The following is a 12714-nucleotide window of genomic DNA, read 5'->3' as shown; positions in this document are numbered from 1 at the left end:
ACTAATTAAGATGGGTCACAGACAAAGCAATCATTATGGACAAAAAAATGTGAAGAAAAGAAGAATGGATTGCTGCACACTGGAGTAGCTCCCATCACTTTATTGGACTAAAAAAAAAGCTAAAGTTTCAAGCTATTCCAGTGTGTGTGGACATTTTTTGTCCTGCACCTGGCATCAAAATAGGTGGGAAGTGCACACAAGTAGTCTGTTGAACTTCAAGAGAATATGAAGAGATATACAGAAAATAAAAGCACCAGTGTTCCTCAGATGTTTGTGAGCAGAGGGAGGATAAGGAGGTACCTCCTGCACCATATAGGCACACGGCCATTGGTCTGTCCTAGAGTTTATTGCCCCAAAGTAACCCCACCACCTCTGCACAAACCATAGGCAAGCTGGTCCAAAACAACAGAAAAGCAAACAATCCCCCAGCATGGATTCAAACTTTAGACGTTCCTGGTATGTCCAGCCTCCCCAGCCCAATCCAAACCCTTCTGCAAGGAACCCTCTGGGACCCACTAGCCCCCTCCCCCTCATCTCCTCTCTGCTCTCTGGTTCTCTCTACCCTCTCCATGCAGTGGTCAGTGCTAGAAGTCTGAGAGGAGGCAAAGCAAACCTCTGTCTCATCCAAGCGTTTGTGGAAAGAGAGAGACAGAGACAGACAGAGACTGGCTCTGGTGTAGTGTAGTGTAGTGTAGTGTAGTGTAGTGTAGTGTAGTGTAGCAGTTGTTGTGGTGTCGTGCTGAAGTTGGGTGTGATGTCACTGCCGCTGCTGCTCCCACTGCTCTCTCTGGTGGCTCTGGGTCAGGCGTGTCTGGATCCTGAGGAGGCGTATAGGTTCACAGGAGCCGTTTGCAGGCTCACCTATCCCGCCGCGCTGGTCTGTGAGTGAAACCCTCGCCCCTCATGCAGGCAGGCACATACTTTACAGGATAACAGCAAACTACTCTTTCCACTCTGCTGCTATCATTCATTGTGATGTGTGTGTGTTATTGATACTGTTTGTGGCTGTGAATTATAACTGATAAACGTAAAATGAGTCATATTTCAGACATATATGAGAATATAACATGTGATTCTTTAGAATTATGTTGCTGTCTCAAATAGACTGTTGATAGCCTTCATAGACTTTGTGTAGGATACTCTACTGCATGATTCTCACTGATAATGAATACTGACTTCTGGTAATGTGTATGGCCTACTAATCAGTGGATGGAATCTTCTTTAATGGCCATAGTGAATGAGAAAACCACGCGTGTGATCGAGGCTGCTTTCCAGCATGCAAAATACCCCAGCATAGAGGGGCAGAAAGGCATGATGGTGTTTGGGAAAGTGTCCTACGGACTTCACAAGTGAGTGTGGTGCTGTGGTTCAGTGGTGGTTCACAGTAGCTCTGCTAATGTGTCTTTTATTTGGTTCCATATGCTCTTGGAGCATTTGTCTTGATGTCTGCTGATGCCATCTCCTCCTTACTATGACCTTCTTGTTTTTAAAATTTCTCCCCTTCACTGTAGTCTGGAGATCCACAACCTGTCTATCGGTCACAGTGAGGTGGAACTGCATGCTGGGGAAGGGATTGGCCTCCTCATCTCGAACGTGTCTGCAGTGTTCAAGGGGACTCTCAAATATGCCTACGGGAGCTGGCTGTGAGTAGCCTACTGTGCATTTGGGTCACAGAGACTAAATGAGGAGCAGCCTTTAGAGATTACATTCTCTGGCACAGACAGGACTAGAAGGGACCTACTCTGAATGCCATGCCATTATTCCTATAAAAGGAGGAGGCAATACACTCTTAAAAACTTAAGGCCTCATTGACTATATGCTGTACATGAACATATAGTCATTGTGATATTTTACCTCACAAATCCTATTTCTATTTTAAATATGTGTATTTTAGGACCTGTGAGCAAAGCAGGACCAGTGTGTAACTTGTCATAATCTGAGGTTTTATGTGTCATTTAGTTTTCTCCCTTCTCATGTTTTACAGGATTAGGGTGTCACAGACTGTTGACTTTGAGATTGAATCTCAAATTGACCTTGGTGTCAACCCAAAGCTTTGTGAGTAGCCTTCCTTTTGTTTCTTCACTTCCTGACATTTGCATTTCCTCAGTTTACTCATCAGATGCTTTCGTGGAAAGTGACTTTCTGCAGGCGTAAGATATTGGTTTGATTAGTGTATAAGATCCCTTTGAAACATAAGAAAGATTATCAACATCTGAATCTATAGAAATACATTCTACCATTCCACCATTTTGTTTTATGTCTGTGTATGGTTTTATACAGTTGATTATTCTACAATACCCTTGTTTATCTGAGTATGGTTTGATATATTCTGCTATCCTACAATGCTTCTTTGTTCCTGTGTGAGGTTTTACACATTCTCAGTGTGACTTGTTTTGTATTTCTGAGAATAGTTTAAAATGTTCAGTTGTTTTCTACAATTGCAATGCATTTCCTTGGTGTGCAATGACAGTAAATGCTGTAACACCTCTCCTCTCTCTCTCTCTCTCTCTGTCAGACTGCAGAGCTGGGAAGGTGGCTGCAGACACCTCTGACTGCTTCCTCACATTCCACAAACTCAAGCTGATTCTGCAGGGAGATAGAGAGTAAGCTTTGCTTTGCTGGCAGCATGAAAACCACGGGGTGGGGTGCATGTTTTACATATCACCACGCCATGACAGTGATACAGAGGCAATGCTGTATAGTGAAGAGTGTATTGTAATGTGGCATAGTGAAATCAATATCTTAGTCTTAAATATCTCTTATGCATATATGTTAATATATGTTATTACATACAAACAGCTGGGTATGTTTACACAATAAATGTACTGTTTATAAGCCCACAAAGTGAAGTTGATTGTAACTATCCTTGACTTGTGCTTGCTTGTGCTTGATTGATGTCGTTACTGTAGACCTGGCTGGTTGAAACGAGTCTTCACAGATTTCGTCACCTTCACAGTGAAACTTGTCATTAAAGGCCAGGTAGGTGCAGAGGCAGACCTGTTCTCAAAGATGTCTTCCTCAGAAGCATTAATTGCTCATCTCTGCCCCCTGTTGTTTATCTTAAAAATAACATGTGGAGAGTAGTAAGAAATGCCTGTAACAGTGTGAAGTATGTATTTTTCACCGAGTTGTTAGTTATTAAATGTATCATACATTATGGCAGTAAATATCCTAAAGAATAACATTAAATAAATGATAAATTATGAAGTGTCAGTAATATAGCCACATCAAAGAAGCCAAATCTATAAGTGCTTCACTCAAACAGTAAATAATTAATATTAATTTAGTTTCTTTGCTTAACTACAGATTTGCAAGGAGATCAACAATGTAGCAAACATTCTGGCAGACTTCATACAGAACCAAGCAGGTACTGGCTGTATGAGTTAAACTGACTCATGCATGAAAATGTGTACAGGGTGCTTTGCTTGGTCTCATCTATATTGTTTTTTTAATGTTTGCATATGGTTATCCACAGAACAGTTTCTCAGTGATGGCAACATCACAATCAACATCGGAGTGACCTCAGCGCCAGTCATCACCTCCAACTACGTGGAGTCTTATCACAAGGTGGTGGACACAAGATGGAAATTAAGTTTTATTTTGTGAAGGCTTGCATTTCAGTTCAAGATTATAAGAACATAATATAGGCCTGAATAAATGTCTGGGGAACTGTCCCTGGAATTTGTCTTTGTAAATCGCTTTGGATAAAAATGTCAACTAAATGCATGCATGAATGAATGAATAAATAAATATGTGCTTTCCTTTCAGACTTGAGCTTATTTGTTGGTGCTTGTATTTTCAATCAGGGTCTGACCATCTATAATGGCACGAAAGCTGTCATCAATGGCTCGGTCTTCCACCCATCTCAGCTGACCGAGGACCACATGCTGTACTTCTGGTTATCTGATGGCGTCTTTAACCCACTAATAGCTGCTGCTCACCACGACGGACGCTTCATCAGGAACATCAGTGGAGCTGAACTCATGGTGCGCACCTTCGGGTTAGATGGATCAACAAGAGATTAGTTTACTGTTTATCAAGGCTAAGCCGACTACATTATGAGAAAGGTGTGGTAGTGGCCCTACATAATGTACATAACACACCTTTTAAGACTAAATAAATAACAATCCATTATTCTTTTAATGTGCTTCCCAATGTATGCTTTGTAAAGTATTGATCATGCAAGGGGAACTTCAAGTTTTTTTGTAAATGAACTCAGGTTGTAGGCCTACTAATAGCCTTGCTTGTCATATTTTTGTTAGCTAGTAGGGAGCAGTGTAGGACAGATAAAGAAGTGAGATGGAAATGAGGACTGTACAATGCACAGTACTTTGTGACTTCAAGTGAGGAAAACATCTCTGATTCATTGCAGAACCTCTTCAAGACAGACCTATCTACAGAAATGCCAGCCTCCATCAAGCAGGTATGATAGTATCTGCAGCACTGAACACATGTCTATGTTTCCACATTCCCTATTCAGTGTCTTCATATGTACACCCTAGTCTGTGTGTCTTCATGTTTACACCCTAGTCTGTGTGTCTGCATGTTTACACCCTAGTCTGTGTGTCTGCATGTTTACACCCTAGTCTGTGTGTCTTCATATGTAAACTCTAGTAAACACTGTAGTTTGGTTTACTCTTCAACAAAAGGCCCAGAGGCCCTAAAATAACAGACTTTTATGAATGGGTGTGTCTCTGCCCCTCCCCCCCAAACACACACAATTTCTGTCAGGCTCAGGCTAGCTGTCCCACTGTGGCCCTGAAATGGCGTCTTTGTTTGTCAGATCCTTGCCTCGGAGGCTGCTGTGTTGACCGCCTGGAGTGTAAGCGTGCCTCAGCTGTGGAACGTTCCCGACGGAACGCACGTGAAGGCGGTCGCTGCTGTAGAGCTGTCCCCTGGCGTCCCCAGTGCCGACATCCCCTCACTATACTTTGAGACGGTCAGCAAAACCAAGCTTTGTCACTTCATCTTATCAGCCTACCTATAACAACGCTCCCTGTAGCTGCATGGACCTAATTGGTTACTTAGATACGCTGTATGACCACACTGCATGACCAGCACCACACATCACATCCCAGTGCATCACAACACAACACAACACAGCACAGCACAGCACAGCTGCAGTATGAGGGAACAGTATATGGAATGCTAATGCTAACATGCTGCTAATCACCTCTGCTTTTATTCTTGTTTAAGGTTTTGCTTTTAACCACAATGTGAAACAAATATAATGTGAACTCTTGTTTCAGGAGGTGGAGGTTAGTGTGCAGACATCTTACGCAGACAAGAAACTCATTCTGAAGGCTGCGCCTGTTAAGTAAGTGAAGTGTGTTTTGTGTTAGAATGTGTTGCGTGTTGTGTCAGTGCACCTGACTTGATGACTGAATATCATGACATAGACTTTATTGTCCCCATGGGGAAATTGGGTTTTCATCACAAGGCACTTCATCGCAGAGACACAGACATCAAACATGTACTGTAATCACACCAGAGTCATACTCATACCAGATGACATTCTTTCCACCCACATATACCCACACCATGCACCATGGGCATGACCAGGCCAGCTGGACAATTGACTTATTTTCACTAGTCTTTATAGCTTGTAGAACAAATGAAACTTTGGCCAGAAGAGGGAGTCAAACACATTGCCTGATGACAACAATTTAAATGGTGAGGCAAGAGGGTGTGTAGTCACATACAATGTTCTTTGCCTTTTTCATCAGTCTATCTTTGTAAATGATTTCTATGTAGTTAGTGTGATGCCAAGTAGATTACTGGCAGGGGTGGCTGTCTTTCTGTGGCATTGCCAAACCAGATGATACAGCAGGTTACACTTTAAGTCAAAGCAGTAAAACATTTAAAGCCTTTTGTTGTTGGCATTGGCATGGGTAACACATGTTGAAATAGGTTTAGCAGCCTCTGATTAATTCTTTCATTTCTCTTTAAGAATTTCCATAGATAAGATTCTTCAAAACCAAGATACCATTGCGGTAGGTAAAACCGGACAATGTATACCTTGCAAACATATTCATGCATGGATATGTGCTGTCTTATCTGAAAGTTTTTTATCTGCAAATTTACAAGCTGGAAGATGCCCTGGTGAATTACTTAACTGAAGCTGTAGAAAGGATTGGGATACCCAAAGTCACATCATGTAAGTCTTTGTGTGTGTGTTTTTGTGTGTGTGTGTGTGTGTGTGTTGTATCTCTGGTGTACATTTTACCATTCTATCTCATTTCAGACCTAGAGCCAGGCTTGACAGCTTTGATGGACATGCAGGGACTGAATTTGTTTGACATCATCAATCCTGAGGTGGTGACACAAAATGTAAGAGCTCTCTCTTTCTCGTTCTCTCTAGCTAGCTCGACCTCAATCAAAGAAATGTAAATAAACAAATCATATGTAGGCCTAATATTTTTACTCTGTTGTTGCAGGGGTATGTGGTCGTCCGGATGGGATTTGGATTTCCTCATCATCTACTTGTTGAGTTTCTAAAGAAAACACTAGTGTAACATGACTGTGTAACTGTGAATTGACTTTTTTGGGAGGTATTTTGTCATATTTTTGAATTAACTAAAATAATTTGACCTTTGTTTTACCTCTGAGAAGTGTTGCTTATTATCTTCTTTTGCAAAGCTGTTTACTTAGCACACACACACACACACACACACACACACACACACACACACAAAGCATGTGTACCATCCCATTTATAAATCATGTATTCTTAAGTTATAATTAAAGTTGTATATATTGTTAACAGAAATATTAGTGTCTTGTCTATTTATATATGGTCAATATTGGACATTTTTCCAACGTCATGACTTAAAAGTGCAGTCAACAAGTATGCGAAGTATCGTGCGCACGTGTGAGCACATGACCGTTTCGCGTGAGCACATAAAAGTTTCGTGTGAGCACATGAAACTAAACTAAACTTTAAGTTTTTATTTGCGCATGTCTCCTTAGGGCAGGGGCAGGCAAACTTTTTGGCTCAAGAGCCACATTGGGTTTTGAAAATTGGCCGTCAGACCAATCATGGTACAGTGATTCTGACATACTTCATTGTAAGACAATTTGATACGATGCATGTGTAACAGAAGAGGAAAAATATTCCTGGAGAGGCTAAAAGTGTTTGTTCACAGTATTTGTATTTATGCAATACATTGGGGTGTCTGTTTCAAAAAACTGACCAGATGAACCTGCCTTGCCTTAAATTTCTGGACTGAAAATGTGCAAAGTAAATTCACATAAAAATAAATAAACAAGTAAATGACTGCCAAAAATACACATTTCAGTTCTTAACAAGCATAAATAACTTATTTTATGTAAACAACAAAAGAGAGTGTGAAAAAACACCATGCATTGAACCTGCCTTGCCTTAAATTTCTGGACTGAAAATGTGCAAAGTATAAGTATATATACTTTTTTGATCCCGTGAGGGAAATTTGGTCTCTGCATTTAACCCAATCGGTGAATTAGTGAAACACAAACAGCACACAGTGTACACAGTGAGGTGAAGCACACACTAATCCCAGCGCAGTGAGCTGCCTGCTACAACAGCGGCGCTCGGGGAGCAGTGAGGGATTAGGTGCCTTGCTCAAGGGCACTTCAGCCGCGGCCCACTGGTCGGGGCTTGAACCGGCAACCCGACGGTTACAAGTCCAGAGTGCTAACCAGTGGGCCACGGCTGCCCATAAGTAAATTCACATAAAAATAAATAAACAAGTAAATGACAAAAATACACATTTCAGTTCTTAACAAGCATAAATAACTTGTTTTATGTAAACAACAAAAGAGAGTGTGAAAAAACACCATGCATTAACATTCAACTGCTCAAATATACAGTGATTTATAGTGATTCAGTCTATTGGGGACTTGTCTGCAGTGTCTTCATCTTGGTGTCTGTGTGTGTGCAGCATTTTTAATCCTGTCCTCATCTCTTCTTTAATTTAGTCTCAGCAAACTCCACCTTCACCCTCTGCAGCAGCTCAGAGGACAACACCTCTAGGGTCAGCTCGCAGGTTAAAGCGGAGCTTTGTTACAACCAGTGCCTGTTCAGACCACCATGGGGCCCTAAGCAAAACTCTGCTATAAGGGGCCCTCCTACCTGAACTCTGTGAGACAAAATGTAACATTTTTACAGTCCCACAGTGCTTCCAATACAATCATCCCACCCCATTTTGAATGTCTGTAGGAGTTACCAAATGTATCTTTTTATGGAAAGAAAAATAATTGTGTGAATCATCTAGCTATAAATGCCCAATTTTAGGGTCTGGGCTGCTGGCTGTAGGCTATCTGGTTGTGCTACTGGCTGAAGCTGACTGTTCTTGTATCTAGGTGCAGACATGACAAACAAAATTGATAAGCCTACTTTAATTTAGTGGCCTGTGCATTTTGTCCCATATGTGCATTTTGTCCCATATGCAGCATAGCAAAGTTAATCCATTAGGCTTTACATTTGTCATACATTCAGTTGTTCTAAACCAACCAAAGCTTGACTGAAATGTAAATGTTTTAAAAAGAAATGTAGCCTATGGGAAGAGTGAAATCTCTCATCATGTCTCATTAATTAAGAGACAGATCCTCGCATGTTTCTGCTGGGAAAACTGCATGGTTTCATTACCAGTCGCCGACATTCAAAAAACGGAATAGTTCAATATTCTACATCACATCACATCACCTGACCGCTCATTTAAAGGAAAATTCCGGTGTGATATTGACCTAAAGTGTATTGAAACATGATACCGAAGTGTGAATGTATGTCTCAGAGCCCATCTCGCTTGTCCCCTGCACTCCAAAGTCTGGCTAGTTAGCCGATGCTACCAACAGCTTTTTCAATAGTGGTGCTTCGGCATTGGGCTAGCCATGCAAATAAATCACTGTTTTACACCCATTTACGAGGCTCAATGTATCTCCACACTTCATTGGTAGACTTCCGAGGGCCCTGACATTTAAAACGAGACATTGAGAACTTTGAAAAGCACTGGTAGTTTATTTACAAGGCGATTTATACAGACAGTATCTTTCGAAGTTTAGCGTTTGCAGCCATCTTGAATTTAGTCCACGATAAAGTCGAAAGCAACAAGTAAGAATGAACTGGTATGATAAGGGATCAGATTCCAAAAATAATTCAGTGGAAATGCATGGATTCCAGTTTCTTCTAGTAGCAGCAACTGGAATCCATGACCAGACGCCGGACAGGTCGTTTAAATTCCGAACTGTCCGGCCTAAATCTGGATGTATGGCCAGGGATGGATTACTGCACGGGCCTACCGGGCCCAGGCCCAGGGGCCCAAGGGGTCAGGGGGCCCTGAAGCCCAAACCTTTGCATGGAATTATTGCCTCAATATCAACAAATCAGGATGTAGGCTATGAATCTGATTGAATTTAGTATTGGCCATCCCCAAAATGCACCAGAATACAGGAAATCACATCAAACAAATTAAACATTTTAAACATGTTTTAATAAGTGGGGGGCCCTTAATACATCTGGTCCCAGGGGCCCGAAATTTCATAATCCGACCCATGCGTATGGCCACCCTACGTACACGTCCTCGCATGAGAATATCAGTTTGTAATTTGCATTATTCATCTACTGTACGCCAGGGGTTCCCAAACTTTTCAACCCGCGACCCCCAAAATAACCGTGCCAGAGACTGGCGACCCCCACTATCCCTGGATGTGACTCAAAAAATAAAATAAAATGTGCGCACCGGCCATACCCACTAGGCTTATCCAAACACGGGCTTAACGACAACACAAAAGAACAGAGCAGCCTGCTATGATTTTACCAGAGGTGGAAAGTAACAAAATACATTTACTCACATTACTGTATTGAGTACTTTTTCTGTGTATTTTGTATTTTTTAAGTAGTTTATAAAATCTGTATTTTAAATTTTACTTGATTACTTTTTGAGTGAAGTATTGTACTTCGCTACATCGAAAATCCCGTTACTTGAGTAAAAAAGTTAAGACTAACGAAAACAGAAAGGGAGAGAAAAAAAAAATCACCTAAACCACTAGCCTAGTGATAATGATCAACATGTAGCCTACAACAGGACATGAATCAAGCTGGCGCCATGCAGTCTTTCTGAAAGTGATGGAGATGGAGCTGGATCACGAGATGCATCAGATTAGCCTGACCTATGAAAGTGTATTTTCCGCTATTTCAATGGGCTGTCTCAGTTCGTTTTAGCACCAATGATTGCGGAGACATTCAAGCAAACACCATGGGATTTCGTCTTTTGATGTTTGTGCTCACCTTTCTTTGGAAAGAAGTTTATTGTTTCCCCTCATTTTGATGTCTCTCTTTTTTCCTGTTTTGGCCTTTGTTTTAGTAACCTGACTTGGCTTTCATGGAGAAAGACATTGCACCAGCAGCACAACAATTAACGGTCCACTAGGCCTACTAGCGATGCTCAACTAAATAAACAAAAGATAGACTACCTTATTAATCGTGCAGGCGGACTAAACCATTTAGCTCTTTAGCAAGGGAGAGTGAGAGTGACCTTAGACAGTTTTCACTATGTTTTGTATACAAAATCCAGTCAGTCAAACTTACATTTCGTCCCTGACATTCATTTTTACATTTAATTTGGAAGTTAAAATATTCAGGTAAAAATAAATATATGGTGGAAATAAGTATTGAACGCTTAATTTTTTTTTCAGTAATTAGCCTAAACTTCCAGTGAGTCTATTCGAAATTTTCACCACACATTATATTAACACACATATAAAAAATCCAAACATAAGAGTTTTGTGTATTAAAGTGGAATGACACAGGAAAAAAGTATTGAACGTGCCTACTGAAATTTCATCAATACTTTGTGGAAAAGCCTTTGTTTGTAAGACAGCTTCAAGACATTTCCTGTATGACAAAACTTATTAGTCGCAGTATCAGGTGTGATTTTGGTCCATTGTTCTAAACAGATTCCAGGGTCCCTCTTGTGAATCCTGATCTTTAGTTCCAGATTACTTCCAGAACTGTTTAATTGAATTTAATTGAATTGGCTGCCTTCAAGTCTTTCTGGAGCTTTCTCCGAGTGGTCCTTTGCTCTTGGAATTGACTATCCTTCTGACTCCCTGGTCAGAAATATTGCGAGGAGATCCTGTGCCTGTGCGGTTGATGATGCAGTGATGTTTCTTCCACTTGGAGATAATGGCTCCCATGCTGCTTACTGGAAGATTCTGAAGTTTTGAAAATGCATCTGTAACCAGTTTCATTGATATGTTTTGCAACAATAAGGTTGCAAAGGTCTTGGGAGAGCGTTTTGCTTTTATCCATCATGAAATGTTTCTTGTGTGACACCTTGGTAATGAAAACCTTTTTATAGCCCATCAATATGTAAGCTACTAACCAAGCTTATATTAATTTGCCCAGATAGAAAGGATAACTACTCTCTAACTACTTACAGATTCCAGCTCGTTCCTTCCCTTTCCTTGCCTTAGTGCTTTTTTTTCTTAGCGTGTTCAATACTTTTTCCTGTGTTATTCCACTTCATTACACATGACTCTACTTATGGAGTTGTTTGGATTTTTATGTGTGGATTACCTGAGTTATTACTAATGCCTGATGAAAATGTTGTGCCCCTGTATTTCACTTTTCAGGGCCCTCTCCTCCATTGCCCTATACTTCCCCAGTTCAACGCCCTTTAATCTGCTGAACCTTCTGCTCGTTTCCAAACTCTCTGCAACTCAACATTGGCCTGCCTGCCTCAGCTGCCTGTGAGGGGCTTTTCAGTTGGATTACTGTTCACTGCAAAGCGACCCAAGGATGAGTGCAACTAACTTGAAAAATCAACTACTGCTCAAACTTAAAAGAACTTAAAGGTGGTGATTTTCACATAGATCTCCATTTCTCAACATCCTTATCAGGCAAGTACCTCCACTCGGCTGCCATATTGCAACACTTTTTGGGCACTTATCGTGCATCTATTTCGGCAGAAATGTGTGTGCGTAACGACACCAATCTTGCTCAACAGCGAGATCACAACAGATGATTGGCACGATGTCTTCACAACCACACCACATGATTGGCTCAATGTATTTTACAACACACCACATGATTGGCTCAATGTATTAACATGTCAAAGTTTTGCCGCGGAAGGGTTGTGATATGTGTAGACAACTGCCATATTGGCATTACAAACTAACCCCATGCATTACTATGGAGGATTTTTTGAGTGCTGTACCCAAAAAAAGTAACTAAGTAACTTTTACTTAAAGTACATTTTAAATGAACTGCTTTTTACTTTTACTTGAGTACATTTTCAGATCTGTATTTTAACTTGTACTTGAGTAATATTTCATCAAGGTATTGGTACTTTTACTTGAGTACAATATTTTCATACTTTTTCCACCTCTGGATTTTACATATAGAACTTTACTATATGATAAAAGCAAAATACCTTAGTCAAAAAATAATATCCATGTAACATGAGTGCAACTGTGAAACATTACTTTAAATTCCATTTTAAAGCAACACCAAAGCACTTTTCCTGTCGCACGCACGCAATTGTTTATCTAGCACTGGCTTTGGAAATAATGTCTATAGACAAGGTAGAGTACGTTGCATGATTTTATGAAAGTATGATGTATTGCGTAAGATACGTTAAAACGAACAGAGTATGAGCTGGTAACTGACATTTTAAACAAAACGTCCACACACGACTGAACGTGGGGAGGCAGCGCGACATATATGCGACACGACAA

General features: G+C 40.7%; 1 protein-coding gene across 1 annotated transcript; it reads left to right on the top strand.

Moving 5' to 3' along the window:
* Positions 1-577: 577 nt before the first annotated feature.
* Positions 578-6601, top strand: LOC125303559 (cholesteryl ester transfer protein, plasma). Its single transcript, XM_048257367.1, has 16 exons — positions 578-881; positions 1235-1349; positions 1512-1643; positions 1985-2055; positions 2516-2603; positions 2910-2979; positions 3307-3367; positions 3476-3567; positions 3807-3986; positions 4373-4423; positions 4784-4939; positions 5250-5317; positions 5951-5993; positions 6088-6157; positions 6245-6330; positions 6438-6601. Exons 1-16 carry the CDS (start codon positions 755-757, stop codon positions 6513-6515), a joined length of 1488 nt encoding a protein of 495 aa, XP_048113324.1. The 5' UTR covers positions 578-754; the 3' UTR covers positions 6516-6601.
* The last annotated feature ends 6113 nt before the right edge of the window (positions 6602-12714 follow it).

The sequence above is a fragment of the Alosa alosa genome, chromosome 11 (assembly GCF_017589495.1).
Source record: "Alosa alosa isolate M-15738 ecotype Scorff River chromosome 11, AALO_Geno_1.1, whole genome shotgun sequence".
NCBI lineage: Eukaryota > Metazoa > Chordata > Actinopteri > Clupeiformes > Clupeidae > Alosa > Alosa alosa.
This window is presented reverse-complemented; position numbering and strand designations above follow the sequence as displayed.